Source organism: Scylla paramamosain, chromosome 10, assembly GCF_035594125.1.
Source record: "Scylla paramamosain isolate STU-SP2022 chromosome 10, ASM3559412v1, whole genome shotgun sequence".
In the NCBI taxonomy this organism is placed as follows: Eukaryota; Metazoa; Arthropoda; class Malacostraca; order Decapoda; family Portunidae; genus Scylla; species Scylla paramamosain.
This window is the reverse complement of record NC_087160.1, coordinates 15,850,231-15,870,586: the sequence shown is the minus strand read 5'-3', so window position 1 is coordinate 15,870,586 and position 20,356 is coordinate 15,850,231. Positions and strand designations below refer to the sequence as shown.

General features: G+C 41.0%; 1 protein-coding gene across 4 annotated transcripts in view; it reads left to right on the top strand.

The window, feature by feature from the left end:
• Window positions 1-20,356, top strand: part of LOC135104258 (breast cancer type 2 susceptibility protein-like) — a 315,255-nt gene that overhangs the window by 40,888 nt on the left and 254,011 nt on the right. For all 4 annotated transcript variants that reach the window (XM_064011445.1, XM_064011444.1, XM_064011446.1 and 1 more), the window contains exons 3-4: window positions 7,948-8,346; window positions 14,605-14,692. In XM_064011445.1, coding sequence (XP_063867515.1) covers window positions 7,948-8,346; window positions 14,605-14,692 — 487 coding nt within the window. The remainder of the gene's footprint in view (window positions 1-7,947; window positions 8,347-14,604; window positions 14,693-20,356) is intronic.

Sequence of the window (20,356 nt, the reverse complement as noted above, 5' to 3'; positions counted from 1 at the left end):
GGAGTTGATGAGACGAAAAGCTTTTGATTCCACCCTGTCTAGAAGAGCAGTATGAGTGGAACCCCCCCAGACATGTGAAGCATACTCCATACATGGATGGATAAGGCCCTTGTACAGAGTTAGCAGCTGGGGGGGTGAGAAAAACTGGTGGAGACGTCTCAGAACATCTAACTTCATAGAAGCTGTTTTAGCTAGAGATGAGATGTGAAGTTTCCAGTTCAGATTATAAGTAAAAGACAGACCGAGGATGTTCAGTGTAGAAGAGTGGGACAGTTGAGTGTCATTGAAGAAGAGGGGGTAGTTGTCTGGAAGGTTGTGTCGAGTTGATAGATGGAGGAATTTAGTTTTTGAGGCATTGAACAATACCAAGTTTGCTCTGCCCCAATCAGAAATTTTAGAAAGATCAGAAGTCAAGCATTCTGTGGCTTCCCTGCGTGAAATGTTTACCTCCTGAAGGGTTGGACGTCTATGAAAAGACGTGGAAAAGTGCAGGGTGGTATCATCACCGTAGGAGTGGATAGGACAAGAAGTTTGGTTTAGAAGATCATTAATGAATAATAAGAAGAGAGTGGGTGATAGGCCTGAATCCTGAGGAACACCAATGTTAATAGATTTAGGAGAAGAACAGTGACCGTCTACCACAGCAGCAATAGAACGGTCAGAAAGGAAACTTGAGATGAAGTTACAGAGAGAAGGAGAAAAGCCATAGATGGGTAGTTTGGAAATCAAAGCTTTGTGCCAGACTCTATCAAATGCTTTTGATATGTCCAAGGCAACAGCAAAAGTTTCACTAAAATCTCTAAAAGAGGATGACCAAGACTCAGTAAGGAAAGCCAGAGGATCAGTAGAGCAGCCTTGACGGAACCCATACTGGCGATCAGATAGAAGGTTGTGAAGTGATAGATTTTTAAGAATCTTCCTGTTGAGGATAGATTCAAAAACTTTAGATAGGCAGGAAATTAAAGCAATAGGACGGTAGTTTGAGGGATTAGAACGGTCACCCTTTTTAGGAACAGGTTGAATGTATTCAAACTTCCAAGAAGGAAAGGTAGATATTGAATGACAGAGCTGAAAGAGTTTGACTAGGCAAGGTGCAAGCACGGAGGCACAGTTTCGGAGAACAATAGGAGGGATCGCATCAGCTCCATAAGCTTTCCGAGGGTTTAGGCCAGCGAGGGCATGGAAAACATCATTGTGAAGAATTTTAATAGGTAGCATGAAGTAGTCAGAGGGTGGAGGTTAGGGAGGAACAAGCCCAGAATCGTCCAAGGTAGAGTTTTTAGCAAAGGTTTGAGCGAAGAGTTCAGCTTTAGAAATAGATGTGATAGCAGTGGTGCCATCTGGTTGAAATAGAGGAGGGAAAGAAGAAGAAGCAAAGTTATTGGAGATATTTTTGGCTAGATGCCAGAAGTCATGAGGGGAGTTAGATCTTGAAAGGTTTTGACATTTTCTGTTAATGAAAGAGTTTTTGACTAATTAGAGAACAGACTTGGCATGGTTCTGGGCAGAAATATAAAGTGCATGAGATTCTGGTGATGGAAGGCTTAAGTACATTTTGTGGGCCACCTCTCTATCGTGTATAGCACGAGAACAAGCTGTGTTAAACCAAGGTTTGGAAGGTTTAGGACAAGAAAAAGAGTGAGGAATGTGCGCCTCCATGCCAGACACTATCACCTCTGTTATGCGCTCAGCACACAAAGACGGGTCTCTGACACGGAAGCAGTAGTCATTCCAAGGAAAATCAGCAAAATACCTCCTCAGGTCCCCCCAACTAGCAGAGGCAAAATGCCAGAGAGGCACCTTCGCTCAGGGGAATCCTGAGGAGGGATTGGAGCGATAGGACAAGATACAGATATGAGATTGTGATCGGAGGAGCCCAACGGAGAAGAAAGGGTGACAGCATAAGCAGAAGGATTAGAGGTCAGGAAAAGTTCAAGAATGTTGGGCGTATCTCCAAGACGGTCAGGAATACGAGTAGGGTGTTGCACCAATTGCTCTAGGTCGTGGAGGATAGCAAAGTTGTAGGCTAGTTCACCAGGATGGTCAGTGAAGGGAGAGGAAAGCCAAAGGTGGTGGTGAACATTGAAGTCTCCAAGAATGGAGATCTCTGCAAAAGGGAAGAGAGTCAGAATGTGCTCCACTTTGGAAGTTAAATAGTCAAAGAATTTCTTATAGTCAGAGAAGTTAGGTAAGAGGTATACAGCACAGATAAATTTAGTTTGAGAGTGACTCTGTAGTTGTAGCCAGATGGTGGAAAACTCGGAAGATTCAAGAGCGTGGGCATGAGAGCAGGTTAAGTCACTGCGCACATAAACGCAGCATCCAGCTTTGGATCGAAAATGAGGATAGAGAAAGTAGGAGGGAACAGAAAAGGGGCTACTGTCAGTTGCCTCAGACACCTGAGTTTCAGTGAGGAAAAGATGAGGTTTAGAAGATGAGAGGTGGTGTTCTACAGATTGAAAATTAGATCTTAGACCGTGAATGTTACAGAAGTTAAAGAAGAAAAAGTTGAGGGGGGGTGTCAAGACACTTAGGGTCATCGACAGAAAGGCAGTCCAACCTGGGGACATTTATGGTCCCCTCCTCCCCAGATGGGGACTCCGAGGGTGCGTGTGTTATTAGGTGCTTGTAGTTTTGTGTGGAGGAAGAGAGTTGTCTTTAGAGGGCAGGCTGTGACTACCCCCTTGTGTTGTGAGACACAAAGGGAAATGTTCAATGAGGTCACAGCTGGGTTTAATGATAAGTTCACAGCACCCCCTGAACAGTGCTTTAGACCTCACTGGGAGTAATTATCATTTCGGCAGGTGTCTACTGCCTCTGATTACTGTCCTTATTTGTCTGTCCATCAGGAAGTCAGTCATCAGTTTAATAATGATCCTCCTATTTTTCCTATATTTTTCAGTTTCCATATTAGCCTTCTGTACAGTACTTTATCAAATGCTATTTTTTAAGTCTAAGTATATGCAGTCAGCCCATCCCTCTCTCTATCTTGCACTATGTTGTTTGGGTAGAACCTTATCAAATTTGTTATACAAGATCTTCATTCTCTAAATCAAAATTGTCTCTCTGTTATGACATTGTTGTCTTTCAGGTATTTCACTCATCTATTCTTGATGTGTGTGTGTGTGTGTGTGTGTGTGTGTGTGTGTGTGTGTGTGTGTGTGTGTGTGTGTGTGTGTATTTACCTAGTTGTATAATACAGGGTTTGAGCAGGGCTCATAGTGTCCTGTCTCCATATATATATTTATCCAGCATTTCCTTAAATTTATGCACATTTGGTTCTGTAACAACCTCCTCATTTAGAGCATTCCAGATATCCACAGTTCTATGTGGAAAACTGTACTTATTGATGTCCCTCAAACACTGACTCTTCCTGATTTTCTGTGAGTGCCCTCTCATCCATCCAGCTTCATCTTCTAGCAGCACCAGATCCTGTTTGTCTATCTTCTATATTTTATACATTGTTATTAGATCTCCTCTTTCTCTTCTAACTTGCAAAGTTGGCTGTCCAATTTCCCTCAACCTCTCTTCGTACATTAGATCTTTCAGCTCCGGTACCATCCTTGTAGCTGCCCTCTGAATTTTTTTCAACTTCTTTATGTCTTTCTTCATATACGGAGACCACATCACTACTGCATATTCCAGACTGGGACATAGCATAGTGGCTATAATTTTTTTCATCATAGTCTTATCCATGTAATGAAATGCCATTCTAATAATTGTTAACATCCTGTATGTCAAGCCAAATATCTCCTTTATATCAGGCGCGCGGTGCAACAACGACGTAACCGTGAAATTTGAGATTTCGTGTTTTTGCCTGCTCCGTGTGGTAGAAGGGTGTAAAAGTCTCGTGGTGATGTCGGCCGAGTCATATTCGACCATCTAAGCACCTGTACTAAGGCTCAAAGTCGAGCGGTAATGAGCCGGTAATGAGTAAGTTTTATTTTTTACGCTCGGAAAAAAATTAATAAAAAATTTATTTATGTACCAATCTTCATGAAACTTTCACCTAATACTATGTGTAATAGGCTCTAACACATTATTAACAAATGAAAACAATATCGGGAAAAAAAATTATTACCTACGGTATACGCGTTAATTAACGCGTAAGTCATCCACCCAAAATCGTCACCTATCACTTCGAAACCTACATCCCCAAACAGAACTACCCAAGACCTTTCAAATGATGTATAATACTTACTTATTTAAGGGTATCCTATTGTGCGCAATCAGTGTTTAACTTTGAGCGCGTTTTTCTCGAAACTTCCATTTCTCGGTTACGTCGTTGTTGCACCGCGCGCCTGATATGCTGTTCTGGGGTTAGGGTATCTTGAAAAACCACTTCTAGGTCTTTTTCCTCCTTGGTCCTCATAATTATTTCCTCCCCCATTTTATAGTCCCATCCATGCAGGTCTTTTTTACTCTTTCTTAATTCCATCACATGGCATTTCTTAGCATTGAATTCCAATTTCTACTTCTTGCTCCACCCATAAATCTCTTTGCAGCTCTATACAGTCAACTTGGCTCTTTATTACTCTTAACAATTTTGCATCATCATGAAACAGATTGATATAATTGGCCAAACCCTCCTGCATATCATTGATGTATATTTAGAACATAATGGGTGCTAACACCCTGTGGTACTTCACTTGTTACATTGGTCCAACTTGAACAGGTGTCCCTGATCACAGTTCTCATTTCTCTGTCCTTTAAGTAGTCTCTCATCCATTTTAACATTGTCCCTCTCAGTCCTCCTATATGCTCCACCTTCCACAATAGTCTTTTATGTGGAACTTTATCGAAAAGCTTTTTTGATGCCCAGGTACACTGCATCTACTCACCCATCTCTGTTTTGTACTTCATCTATTACTCTTGTATAGAAACTTAGTAAATTTGTCAGACATGACCTTCCTTTTCTGAAACCAAATTGACTCTTTGTTATAACTTCGTTCTCTTTCAAATATTTCACCTACTTTTCCTTGATCACTATTTCACAGATCTTGCCCACAACACTAGTTAGTGACACCAGTCTATAATTTAGTGGCTCAGTCCTCTTTTCTCCTTTGTGTATTGGCACTGTATTTGCTCTCTTCCACTCTCTTGGTACTCATCCCTCTATCAATGAGCTGCTAATCACATCCCAAATTGGCTCCACCACTTCTCTACATTCCTTTTGGTGTCCAACCTGACACTCCATCAGGCCCCATTGCTTTCCTGACATCCAACTTCTCTAACAATTTGCTAATTTCATGTTTTTGCACCAAGACTTCCTGTAAACCCTCCTGCCTCACCTCCTCGTTTGGTTCTGTAAAACCCGCTTCCACATTGAACACATACCTGAAACTCTCATTCATAATTTCACTCATCTCTTCTGCTGTTTGATATATCCTTCCTTCCTTTACTATCTTGTTAATGGTCTCTCTGTTTGTTATCTTTCCATTGATATATCTGTAAATAAGCTTGGGTTCTTCTTCACAATTCTTTACCACTTCCTTTTCAAATTGTTTCTCCTCCTCTCTTCTTATTCTAACATACTCATTCCTTGCCTCCTTATACTGCTCTCTATTGTTTTTTATTTCTTTGTTTCATCAGTTTCTTCCAAGCTATATCCTTTCTCTTCTTAGCTTCTGCACATCTGGTATTATACCAAATACGTTTGCTCCTCCTTACGTTATGTACAGGTACATACTTGTGCACACCCTCATTGTACTTTTTTTCAGGAATGTTTTGTATATCTCTTGCACTGTCTTGCTTTCCATAAGTCCCTTCCAATCAATACTCCCAAAGAATTTTCTTAACTTTGTAAAATTTGTCTTTGCATGATTAAGTCTCCCATTTTTATAATCCTTACATGGTAGAACCTCTCAATCTTGTAGTACCACCTCTAACACCACATGGCCAATTTTTCCCATTGGGCTTAAGTATTTAATGATTGGACTGGGCTTCAGTATTTTTGTGAATACCAGGTCTAACATAGATGGTTCCTCCTCCCCTCTTTATCTTGTAAATTCTTCTGCCCATTGGTCCATTGTATTCACCATAGCTAACTGTAGCATTTCTTCACTCCACGGTCCAGCATTTCCATAAACTTCAATCTCCTCCCAGTTTACATTTTTGCAGTTAAAGTCTCCCACTAGTAGTATTTTACTGTCCTTCCATATCATGTTGTCTAGGCTTTTCAACACTTCCTTTTGCATTTCCTTGTGATCCTCCAACCTCCATGTATTAGTCTTCAGTGGCACATACGTTAATATGATCCTCCTCGTTTCTCCCCCACTGGTCCTGATTGTTATACCTATGACCTCCACCATGCCATCTCCATATTGCTCTTCTTCCACATACAGTAAAATCCCTCTTATCCGGCATCAACGGGACCGCCGACATGCTGGATGGTTGAATATTGCCGGATACTTGAATAGAAGTGAAATTATGTCCACAATCACCACCCTACACTCACGCATCTTACCATAACAAAGATCAGCTGATCTTAATCAGCAGCTGATCTGATCAGCTGCTTAAGTGTAAGCACAACACGCTTCCTCTTTTCTACAACTTTAGGCATGATGAAGGCGTCAGGCGATAAACAGTGCACACGCGGGACTGAGTCACTGAGTAAACACAGTGCAGTGGGCCGCGGGTGGCGCGAAGCAGTGCGCTATGATGGCGAGGGGACAAAGTATGCCTCGCGCGGGAATTTTAATCGATTTTATGGGTACACATTGATTTTTTATTGATTTTAAGGCTCGGGGAAAAATGTGCCGGATACTTGAAGCTGCCGGATACTCGAATGCCGAATGAGAGGGATTTTACTGTATATATCATCTCGAACCATTATCAGTACTCCTCCTCCTTTTTTTTCCCTTTCTATCTCTCCTCCAATAATTATATCCTTCTTTAAAGTTTAAATGGACTTCCTCTTTTAACTTTGTCTCGGTAAGGCACAACACATCTGGTCTATTTTCTATTAAGTAATTTCTCACTTCTAGTTCACCTGAAAGTAACCCGTCTATTTTTGTATACATTACTCTTAATGTACTACTTCTTGCTCCGCATGCAATTTGTCTGTCTGCTGCTGTGATTCTTTCATTTCTTGTTGCCTTTCCTGAATATACCATTTCCTTAGCGTCGTATCTAGTACCCTCCAATAAAATTTCCTCTTCTCGGTCTTTGTCCTTCTCTCGTTTTTTTTCTTTGTCTTCATTTCTCAAATCCCTCTCTTTTTCTCTTTCTTCCAAGTTCATATCTCTTTTTACCCAAGTATTCTTGTATGTGTGTGTGTGTGGGGACCTGGTTGTAATCTACCTAGTTGTTACATATAGGAAAGTAGCTTTGGTCCCACTGTCCCATTTTCATTCTATTTTTTTTATCTTTGGTAACTGTCCTCATTTCTCTGTTCTGTAAGTCTTCTGTTCATTCTAGGAAATATCCTTCACTATAATGTTTTCAGTCTAAGTTGCTAGTGAGTTGCTAAATGAAAAGTTTTGTAGATCCATGTATATGCAGTCTACACAATCATCTTTCGTGAATTATGTATATCAGTCACTCTTGAATAAAAAAATATGAGTTTCATAACACTTGTCCTTCTTTTCCCAAAATCAAATTAGTATTCTTTATAGGTGTTAGTCTTATGTAAATACTCTATTCATTTGTCCTTTACAATTTTGTTTTTGTGTATCCTAGCAGCCAGACTTGTAAGTTTTTAGTGGATGAAACCCATGTCAGGACCATCATGGTACCATGCTTTTCATGGTATGCTTTCAGTCAGTCCATATGTGATAAACAAGTAAATTTTGTTTTACCTTTGAATTTCCAGGCACTGCAATATATTGTTTTTTGATGGTATGAGAGATCCTTTTTTTTGCATAAGCAGTATGCAGATTTGCTGCTTTATCAGTGTTTTAGAAGAGGCCATTTTATATCAGTAATGTATGTATTTTTAATTTGCAGATCTAGGGTTTGGACAAAAAGATTGGCTGTATTTTTTTCAAGAACAAGTTAAAGATGATAAAAAAAATAGCTCGACAAACACTTTCACAAAAATATGTGAAGGAATTGTAAATGATGAATGTGTGACAAGGGAATCACAAGTAGAAGAAAAGAACAAAGGAAATTTGGACAAGTTGAAGCAACTACAACAGCAGCAAAATGAAGACTGTGCTGATGCTGTGAATTTGCACCTTAGTACAAAATTTCAAGAAGAAGAGCAAGATGAATATTGGAGCCAATCCAGCAGCCACAGCCAAAAGATAGAAGGGGCCCAACATCCTTCAGGGGAGGAACCAGTCACACCACACACATCTCAGCTCAACACAACTCTCAACAGCCCCATACTTTTACTACCACAAGGTGGGTGACTCTGGTTGAATGCTATGTTGCTCCTTACTTTTTGGTAGAAAAAATATAGTTGAATTCTGTCAGCCCAGTTTATGGGGAACGAGCCTTATTCTAGATTATTGAAAATATCAGTGCAATTTGCATGGAACCAGCTTTATTTCAGATTGGTTGGGATCTTATGATAGAAATCTGTCTCATCTCAAAAAATGCTGATACACAGATGTAGCTGTAGATGTAAACATAAACATTTTATGCACTTTTGTGGATGCAGATTTGGATATTAAATGACGTATGTTTTATGCAGTATGGATACAAATAAAAAAAAAAAATAATTATAAGATGCATTTTTATTTATATAGTACTTTATAAAAAAGAATCAGTGCTTTTGTCAAAACAAATTTTGTTGTCTATAGTTTAAGGATAATATATGACAAAGTTTTGGTGTCTGCATGATGTCATTCTGTCTCAAGGTTCTTGCTTCCAGATAATTCTTGCATGCAGTTTCTTCTGGGCTTTCACCAAGGGTATTTTTCTTTTTCTTTCCTCTTCCCCACTTTTTATATGCTCAATATTTTCCTTACATACTATGGCTTGGCTGTCTTTGTATGCTTTCCAGCAGTTGAAACTGCTCAGATGTGAGAGTAAAGAAGGTGGCATGTCTTGAAATCAAGGAACTAAGTGAGTTGGTTAGTGTAGTGTATTTGAGAGTTCAGTGCTGGTATGTGCATCACTGTCAAGAAAATAGTGGTTGACTACCTGTGCTCAGAAGAAGCTCTGGCCATCCCCAGAAAACTTCTAAAGAATCAGTAAATATAGTAAAAGTGTTCTGTGAAATCTGTCCTGCATGTGATGACAATACAAGTGAAGAAAGTTGGATGTATGAATGAGTGGATAAATGGATGAGTGGATAAATGGCTGGCTGGATGGATGGATGGATGAATGTTTCTGAAATGTTCCCAGGCTGTTTCAAAAATGTTTCCAGACTTTCTCATATGATTCTCAGATATATGTTTCTATGTTTCTATATATTTCATGTTTCTCAGATGTTTCCAAACAATCTGTAAACTGTTTGCAAAACATTATTTCCAAATAGTGTTTCCTGGTGTAGACAGGCCTTAAGCCTGTTAACTGTGGTGATCCTCAGTGCTCAGTCCTGTCACTTACTTCTTATTCATCAGTGATCTGATTCAAGCTTATTGTCCTGTCTGCTCATATACTGATGCTATCACTCTACATTTTTCCACATCTTTTCTAGATGACCAAGCCTTCAGGAATTGAACAATTCATGCAGGATAGGCACAGAACACCTGACTTGTAATCTTTGTAAAATTTTTTTATTGTAACAGAAAACTTTGTGTTGTTCAAGACCTAAAAATTCAATTCTTCCATTTGTCAAACTCTGCACAGCCTTCCAGATAACTATTTTCTCCTCAGTGACACTAGTATCTTCCTCTTTTACACAAATCATACTTGATCAATCATCCAATAGAAATCTGAACTGGAAATTTTACATCTTGTTTCTCACTAAAACAGCTTCAGTGATGTTTAGGTGTTTTGAGCTGTCTTCACCAGTTTTTTCTCACTCCTTGAAGTTGCTGACTCATTACAATGGCCTTATTTGCTCATGTATGGAGTATATTTCGCATACTTTTACTGCTGTGGAGGCTTCTACTCTTACTACTATCATGAACAGGGTGGAATCAAAACCGTTTTGTCTCATTAACACTTCCTCTAACTGATTGTCTTCAGTCTCTCATCACTGCAAGGTTCCATCTCTTGCTGTCTTCTATCAATACTTTCACATTGACTGCTTTTCTGATTTTGCTAACTGCATATCTCTTTCTATTCTGTACTCTGACTGCACAAGACTTTCTATTTTCTTATCCCCTGTAGTGTCCAACTCCCTAATGCAAGAGTTAGCTAGTATTCCCAATCTTTCATTCCTTTTAGCTGTAAACTCTAAAATTCCCTGCCTGTTGCAGTATTTCTTCCAGCCTATGATTTAGGTAAACTTTTTCAAGAGGAAGATTTCAAGACACTTTCCATGTAATCCTGGATTTGCTTTTTTTGGGCTATCTTTGTTAGGGAATAACACCTTCAGTGGGCCTTCTTTTTTTTTTTTCCATCTTTTTGTTGCTCTTTGGAAGAATTCCTCTTCCATTAACCCATACAGCCCTGAGCTTGTTGGAGCTCACAACTCCCAATATTTTTTTTATTGCAGATATCAATGTAGAATTATCTGAAACTAAGAGGAAAAGGTACAGTAACACTCATTTTGGCTTATTTTTGTCTCTATGGTGCATCCTCCATCTTGGCTGCCAGCCTCCCTTATCTTGCCTGCCACTCTGTTGCTGTATTATTCTTGCTTTGGTGTTATTTGTAAACAATGTGATTGTCTCTGACTACATATTTGTACAACTGTGTAAAATTTATAGGAATAACTTAATATGTACTATTTCTGTGTGTAAAGTTATACCATACATAGCACAGTATGATGACAGTAATTCCACCAACCCACTTGGGTAACTATGTGGGGCTGCCCTTGTTACCTTGGGCAATAAGGGGGTTTCAGTCTCAACCAGTTCATCCTGAGTTGGCTCATACTTCTCCCCAGATTACTCAAACTCACTGAACTTGTGATAAGAGCCCAGAAACTTATCCAGAGTGGAGCAGTGGCAGTCAGATATGGCATAAACATTCCTGATTAGTACTGAGGAGAATTCTGTTACTGCAATAAGTTGGTAGAGTGGGTGCTGTATCTCAGTTTTGCTCCAAAGGCTATGGCTGGATGTGGCATGAGTCAAACGACTCTCTCTCTCTCTCTCTCTCTCTCTCTCTCTCTCTCTCTCTCTCTCTCTCTCTCTCTCTCTCTCTCTCTCTCTCTCTCTCTCTCTCTCTCTCTCTCTCTCTCTCTCTCTCTCTCTCTCTCTCTCTCTCTCTCTTTTTATTTAAACATAGGTACATGATCACCCGAAGGCGCACTGCCGTGTGCAACCTATTTTAGGGGTGGGACACAACACACAAATATAAATATAAAGATATATACATATATATACATTCTTTATGGACTTAAGTTAATATTATTAGCAGGGGGGTTGGGAACGAGCCCCTCCAGTGGTGTGCTGCTAACTTCACATCCTGGGTATCCATCCCCCTGATATGAGGGACGGAGGACGCGAAGACGTTCCACAGTCTGGAGACTCGCCCCCAAAAGGTGCGCTGGTGTTGGCTGGAGTGGGAACGCAGCACTCCCACTGAGTCACCACTGGATAACACCGTTCTCGTGTCCCGCGTGGTGACTCTGGTGGGCAGCCGTAGTCCCGCCAGATGTGGCACACCCTGCACCTGTGCCTTGTGGAACACCACAAGGGCCGCCACGTCCCTGCGGTGTTCTAGTGTGTCGACGGGAGCCTCAGGATGGGCTGGGGCACCTGCTGCTTCCACCAGTCGCAGCGCCCGTCGCTGGATGCCGTCGAGCTTGCTGATGTGTGTGGCAGCACAGGACATCCAGGAGAGGGCCGGCATACTCTAAATAAGGCCGTATCTGGGCCTTGTAGAGCAAGAGCCTCCCTCTCCTGTCGAGCAAGTTGGCCACCCTCCTCAAGGAGGAGACTCGGTGTGAGGCCTTAAGGGCAATGTGTTTGATGTGGCGGTCAAACCGCAGCCCTCAATCCACCTCAACCCCCAGAATCTTGACGGACTCCTGGAGTTCGAGAGGAAGGCCACCAAAGCTTAGCCCTCCCTCCACTGCTGGCTCGGCAGCGGGGGATCGAGAAACTACCATTGCCTGTGTCTTCTCCGGAGCAAAGGTCACCTGCCAGCGTGCCCCCCATTCCTGTATCACCCCAAGCTGCTGATTGATCTCTTTAGCAGCACGCACACTTTCGTGTCGAGGGTAGGTACAGGAGAGAGTGCAATCATCAGCATAAGCTGAGACCGCCGGCAGCTGTCAGAGAAGATCGTCCATGTAGATGTTCCACAGGACTGGCCCCAGCACCGAGCCCTGTGGCACTGACGCTCTCACCGGGAGGGACTCGGACGCTTGCCCATTGACAACGACCTGGAGGGTCCTTCCTTGGAGATAGCTGCCAAGGAGCTGAAGGAGGTCACCCTGGATCCCCTTTGCCCTCAGCTTTTCCAGAAGGCCCCCATGCCAGACCCTGTCGAAGGCGCCTGCTATATCCAGGGCCACCACAACAGAGTCGAGGCCGCCATCAAGGGCGTCCTGCCAGCCCCCGGTGAGGAGCATGAGGAGATTGGAGGTGGACCGCCCAGGTCTGAACCCAAAGTGTTGGTCCGAGAGGAGGTAATTGTCCTGGAGGTGGCGACACACCGCATCTGCCACCACCCTCTCAAACACTTTCCTCACCACAGAGAGCAGGGAGATGGGTCGATAATTTTTTGGGTCAGACCTGGAGCTCCTCTTGTGTACGGGAACTACCCGGGCCTCTTTCCACACTAAGGGCCAGGTATTTTCCTATAAGCAGGCAGAGAAGACTGTGGTGAGGGGTACAGCCAGCTTGCAGGCACATTGTTTCAAGACGTGCGGGCTGATGTTGTCAGGACCGGTACCTTTTTGTACATCGAGCCCCTGCAGCAGACACTCGACAAGCCCCTGCGTCACCTCCACCTTGGTTACAGTCTCTCTGCACTGCTGCTCCAGAAGAGGCGGTGACCTTTCAGGGTTGTCCACCTCCATCTTCCCGGCGAAAAGGGGGGCCAGCAGCTGGGCTTTGTCCTTGCTGCTGGTGGCCACCGTTCCGTCGGGCCTTGTGAGAGGAGGGACAGTGTCTTGACGGTTGAGGCCCTGTCTGCCCTTAACAAGGGACCACCAAGTCTTGTTGCCCACTCCAGGGCCTCCTAGCTGGCGCCGCAGGTCCTGCTCCCACCTCCCTACAGCCCACCGGCAGGTCGTCACCATCCTCTTGCAGGCTGCATGATGTAGGTCTTTGTTGCGCCGAGTAGGACTCTGCTTGTAGCGGAGCCACACAGAATACTTCGCCTCGGTGGCAACGCGGCAGCGGTAGCCAAACCAAGGCTGGTCCGTTGGTCTGGTGACGAACTCACGGTGGGGCACGTGTTGCTCCTGGAGCGCCAAGAGGCGGGAAGTGAAGGCTCGCGCCTGTACCTCCGCTCCACCCTGCAGGATGGAAGGCCAGTCAGTCCTGCGCAGGTCTCGGCGAAGGGAGCCCCAGTCTGCCCCCCCCCCCCTCTCTCTCTCTCTCTCTCTCTCTCTCTCTCTCTCTCTCTCTCTCTCTCTCTCTCTCTCTCTCTCTCTCTCTCTCTCTCTCTCTCTCTCTCTCTCTCTCTCTCTCTCTCTCTCTCTCTCTCTCTCTCTCTCTCTCTCTCTCTCTCTCTCTCTCTCTCTCTCATATTTTATGTAAATTTTGCTTCATCCTTTCTCAATCTTTCCCACTTTCAAATACGTAATTCCATTTTCATTCTTAATCAGTCTCATTCTATTTAGCAATCCTTAGGATTGTTCTTATTTTCAGAGAGAGAGAGAGAGAGAGAGAGAGAGAGAGAGAGAGAGAGAGAGAGAGAGAGAGAGAGAGAGAGAGAGAGACGGCTCCAACTTATGGAGGTTTATGGTATGGATATGTGTGGGGCCACCAGTAGGTAAATGTGACCGATACTTGTCAAAGCAGTGTGAAACTTGGGATGGTAAGAATTTACCATCCCAATATATTTATTTGTTGTGTCATCTCAAATGTAGTAGAGCAAATGTACTCATTTTGATGTACTGTTTAAAAAAGTGTGGGATTATTTGTATTATTGTCTTGTTCCTTGGAATCAATTTTTTTCCATAAGTTCTTCATTTGCCATAGTGCACATTCACCATAATGAACACTACATTGGAACGATTCATGTTTGCTGTTGAGTACCCTGCTTTATTGATTAAGAATTAATAAATGTTTTTTATTTACATAGGTAAGATATGTTTTCCAGTTCCAGTTCCTGGCATGAAACAAATGCATTGACTTAGTTTTGAGCATATCATCAGTTTATATTTTCACTGATGATTAGGCTACCTAGGATCGTCAAATATAGATGAGAAAAAAAGATGACTCAGTAAATAAGCTAATTGGAACATAGGGTATGTCTTGAGGTTTGCCCTCCTATGTCCTGTTTTGAACCCTTCTTCCCTTGATTTTTCTTTTCCCTGGCTCCTTTGTCAGTTATAGAAATCTCACCCTGCACTTAATATTAAATTTAGTAGTGATATTGGTGAGGATGATGATGATGATTGATTGTTTTATATCTATACAGGCAACAACATATCAGTGGAAGAATCACACACCTTGCCATTGTGCAGCCCAGCACTGACACTTTGTGATGTATTCTCACCTGCAAAGAGGTCAGTGTATTTCTTTTGTGTTAAGTTGAGACTGGTCTTATGAGGTGAAGTTAAGTTATTCTTATTCTTGCCATCTGAACTACATGAATCTGAAAATTAATAGTAAAGCTATTATTTAGCAACAAGAACAAGATATGTTTTCTTTTAATCTGTAATTTTCATGATAATTTGTATTCACTTGTCAGTAATTTTTTTGGTAGAATGTTATTTTGTAGCAGAAAATTTTCCCAATGAAGTCCATTGTAAATTTGTAAGGTAAAGGTGCAAAAACATAAAAATGAAAAGCCCATCCGCCTCATGCTGTTTTTAGCAATCTATGTGTCACAAGTGCTGAGGAGCATCTGGACTGATTTGTAAATGTTGGATAGAGGGGCAGTCAGCATTTGATTTATTGTAGTCAGCAGTATGCATGAGTAGCATTGAGGATTAAGTAGTGTTGGACTAGATGTACATGATACAGAAGAAAATAATAGTCAATATTTTAGGCAGAAAAAGTTTTTTTTTTTTTTTAATGTAGAAGGGACACTGGCCAAGGACAAGAAAAAATCTATAAAAAAAAAAATGTTCACTGAGATGCCAGTCCCAGAAAAGGGTCCAAAGCAGTTGTCAAAAATTGAAGGATAAGTGTCTTGAAACCTTCCTATTGAAGGAATTCAAGTCATAGGAAGGTGGAAATACAGGAGCAGGCAGGGATTTCCAGAGTTTACCAGAGAAAGGGATGAATGATTGAGAATACTGGTTAACTCTTGCATTAGAGAGGTGGACAGAATAGGGGTGAGAAAAAGAAGGAAGTCTTGTGCAGCGAGGCTGTGGGAGGAGAGGAGGCATGCAGTTAGCAAGATTAGAAGAGCAGTTAGCATGAAAATAGTGGTAGAAGACAGCTAGAGAGACAACATTGCGGTGATGAGAGAAAGGCTGAAGACAGTTAGAGGAGAAGAGAGGAGTTGATGAGATGAAAAGCTTTTGATTCCACCCTGTCTAGAAGAGTGGTATGAGTGGAACCCCCCTAGACATGTGAAGCATACTCCATACATGGACGGATAAGGTCATTGTACAGAGTTAGCAGCTGGGAAGGTGAGAAAAACTGGCGGAGAGATCTCAGAACACCTAACTTCATAGAAGCTGTTTTAGCTAGAGATGGGATGTGAAGTTTCCAGTTCAGATTATAAGTAAAGGACTGACTGAGGATGTTCATTGTAGAAGAGGGGGACAGTTGAGTATCACTGAAGAAGAGGGGATAGTTGTCTGGAAGGTTGTGTCGAGTTGATAGATGGAAGAATTGAGTTTTTGAGGTATTGAACAATACCAAGTTTGCTCTGCCCCAATCAGAAATTTTAGAAAGATGAGAAGTCAGGCATTCTGTGGCTTCCCTGCGTGAAATGTTTACTTCTTGAAGGGTTGGGCGTCTATGAAAAGACATGGAAAAGTTTAGAGTGGTATCATCAGCGTAGGAGTGGATAGGACAAGAAATTTGGTTTAGAAGGTCATTGATGAATAATAAGAGAGTGGGTGACAGGACAGAACCCTGAGGAACACCACTGTTAATAGATTTAGGAGAAGAACAGTGACTGTCTACCACAGCAGGAATAGAATAATCAGAAAGGAAACTTGAGATGAAGTTACAGAGAGAAGGATGGAAGCTGAAGGAGGGTAGTTTGGAAATCAAAGCTTTGTGCCAGACTCTATCAAAAGCTTTTGATATATCCAAGGCAACAGCAAAAGTTTCACCAAAATCTCTAAAAGAGGATGACCAAGACTCAGTAAGGAAAACCAGATCACCAGTAGAGTGGCCTTGACGGAACCCATGCTGGCAAGCAGGTAGAAGGTTGTGAAGTGATTGAAGTTTAAGAATCTTCCTGTTGAGGATAGATTAAAAAACTTTAGATAGGCAGGAAATTAAAGCAATAGGATGGTAGTTTGAGGGATTAGAATGGTCACCCTTTTTAGGAACGGGTTGAATGTAGGCAAACTTCCAGCAAGAAGGAAAGGTAGATGTTGACAGAGCTAAAAGAGGCAAGGTGCAAGCACGGAGGTTCAGTTTCGGAGAACAATAGGAGGGACCCCATCAGCTCCATAAGCCTTCCTAGGGTTTAGGCCGGTGAGGGCATGGAAAACATCATTGCGAGGAATTTTAATAGGTAGCATGAAATAGTCTGAGGGTAGAGGAGAGGGAGGAGCAAGCCCAGAATTGTCCAAGGTAGAGTTTTTAGCAAAGGTTTGAGTGAAGAGTTCAGCTTTAGAAATAGATGTTATAGCAGTGGTGCCATCTGGTTGAAATAATGAAGGAAAAGAAGAAGCAAAGTTATTGGAAATATTTTTGGCTAGATGCCAGTAGTTATGAGGAGAGTTAGATCTTGAAAGATTTTGACACTTTCTGTTAATGAAGGAGTTTTTGGCTAGTTGGAGAACAGACTTGACATGGTTCCAGGTTGAAATTTAAAGTGCATGAGATTCTGGTGATGGAAGGCTTAACTACCTTTTGTGGGCCATGTATAGCACAAGAACAAGCTGTGTTAAATCAATTTATGTAGAAATTTGTAATTCATATTGGAGATTTGTTACCAATAACAGAGAGCTTGGTAACTTAAACTGAGTTAATTTCTGACTTGAGTTAATTTCCATTTATTATTTATGAACCAAACCACCAAATTTTTATGAGCTATGAAGTTTATTTAAAGGAGTTATATGTATAAGTTTCATTAAATTTGTGCAGTAGTTTTCTTATTTTAATGGAAATACAAAAAAAATTAAGGTTTAGATTTTTGCACATTTTGGCAAAAGGTTTTCTTGGATTTTCTTGAAAACTTGTCACAAGATACATTGATAGTTTTCTAAGAAAACTATGTGACAATTTTCATTTTTTTCGTATTGATGCTGAGAAAAAAAAAAATTCAACTGCTTTTTTGCCTTAGCTAGTAAAAAACTCAGTACTTAATCAGAATTCTGTCTCAAATTTTTTTGGGATCTTGATTCCCTTTCTAATGACACCAGAATCATCAAAAGTGGACAATAAATGGTGGAGAAATATGCCTCTAAAGTGCAACAAGTTGGTTTTGAGATACGAGGCTTTAAAGTTTAAAGGGATGCGCACGCAGTTTTCATCCATACATAGCCATATAGTACTGGAATTTTTTGGAGACACGTATTTTAATGCATTTATTTTGAGTTGTAGTTGATTTTGACTAGATATTATACGTAATTTTTACAATGAGGGCATGTTACATTGATGCATTTGGCCTAGTAATTATTGATGAGTTTCAGGCTGAGAACTTTTTTGCATTTTATTTCGGGACAATGTATGTTGTCCACCAGTGTATGAAGCTAATCCATTCAAACTAGAACTTTATCCCCCTGTGAATGAGGGTTCTTCATCTCTTGAAAATTTTCAATTTCTTCACAAAGACACTCTCTCTTTAAAGTGGAGACAGTGATATTTAGGACAGTAGCTATAATTGTGTAGCAGCAGAAGCATCAACAGAAGTAGCAGAAGTAGTAGTAGGAGCAGCAGAGGTAGAAGCAAAACTTGTATATGGAGTGGGAGATGTGGGAAGTGAGGTAGCGGGAAGGACAGGCTGTGACATGTGAAAGTTGGGTGACATGCCTGAGGCATTGCTCACACCCTCATCTTGTTGTCTGCTCTCAACTAATATTTGGCATGCCTTTGCGAGTATCTTGCTCCTTTTTGGGTGTGATAAGACTTCCTCATATCACACCCAGGTGTAAAAGTTAGTGAGAGAGTGTCATTAACTTTCAACTTTTCTCAAAGCATGTACAACACATACTGAGGTTCCTAATTGCCAGTGCATTGCTCTTTCTGCACTGGATACGTGGCTGTGAGTGAGGAAACTTCCATATGCTACCATAAAAAAAACTGTTCCTCTTAAATTTTTTTAGCTTTTTTAATGAATATTTTCTACAACCATCTCCTCAATGGTGACCTAGACTAATTGACTGAATGTGAAGGGGCCATTTAAATGGAGATTTAAATGGTATTTAAAAGTGAATGACAAATTATCATGTTAGCATTGTGAAGTACTAGTCCTAAGGATGCCATGAGATGATTTTTGTATTTTTCAATATTTTTTGGATTTTCAAGTTGGTCACTTCCATTAATGTTAACTTTGAATTTTTAATCAACCATCGTCTACTGCCATTCTTTTTCTCACACTAGCTGGATTCTTTTTTGTGGACCAGCAAGTGCACTTTGATCAGACTTCAGTGATTATGATATTGCAATTCCTTTGCATAATGGTTAACCAGAATGCAATTGCCATTGCATGAAAAGCTAAGAGTGTACAGGAAAGGGCCAGTATCATGCCTATCCTTCTATGAAACAGAAAGTTAGCCCATCCTGACTTCATTGATAGTATATTTTGTGGGGTGGAACTGATGATAGATGGGCATGCTGCATCCATTTGTAGTGTACTTTCAAAATTTTTTCCTTTAATTTTAGTTCATTGTTTGTACTCCCTTTTATAGTAAAGTTTTTCAGCTTCATGACAAAGCTCTGTTTGAGACTGCAGATAATTTTAACAAAGAAACTGTGTTCCTCTGAAAGAGCATTATACTAAGGACAACATGGCAGAGGCTCCACTTTGCCTAGTTGGGGTAGGATAGTAATGAGAGTAACCACAACTTCATTACTGATGAATTACCATAGTATTTCATGTAAGTTTCCTCTGTGGAACTGATGAATTATCTCTGTAAGTTATGGCCTAACTGACAATGCACAGTGGCTCATTTTTATTGGTTTGTTTGATTTTTATGATTCATGATGACAAATTGACACTATTTTAAGGGTGATGGGAGTGGTGAGTGATGTGGGGAGATGATGCTATGCAGTGTGTGATTGATACATGTTATAGTGTGTTGTACTTATCTCTGATGGCGAGTCCAAATGTGAAGTGATTCTTGAAATTGAGTTACAAAGGTCAGATGATAATGAAACTCAATCAGGTGGCATCATCAGTGACTTGGATGAAAAGTAATGTCTGTGAATAGCACTGAGGTGAGCACTGACAAGGAAAATTAGTAATGATGCTGAAACATTGCTGCTGGCAAACCAGGTGCACCACTCCTTTACACTTGTGGTTTTATTTTCATATAATATGCATCTTGTGGCTGATATCTCTCTGAACATGTGAAAAAAATTATAAACTTGGCTAAGTAAGGATACAGTGGTACCTTGGTATACGTCCTTAATCCGTTCCAGATCCTTGGACCTATATCAAACAGGACATATGCCAAACAAATTTTTCCTATAAGAAATAAAGGGGAAATGATTGTCATTTTCCATTATCATAAAAATATCCTATTGTTATTGGCATATTAATCGGTACATTGAGAGGATTGTATAAAATAATTTCAAATACTGCTTGATACTAAAATACATACTGTATTTGATGGCATATAAGATGCACGTTCACATAAGACGCACCCCCATTTCAGCAGGGCATATTCAGGAAAAATTTTTTTTATGTATTTATGCATGTAATGTTTAAAGTAAGCTAGCAGTACAGATGAACAAAAAAGCAAGCAATCACAATAGTAAAAATATCCTACATGATTGCAGTAATAAAACAGAGGTAGTGGCCTAGTCATGGAGACGAGGCAAAAAACACAGCCCAGCTGCTGAGATGTTAACAATATATCGGGTGTGTCACT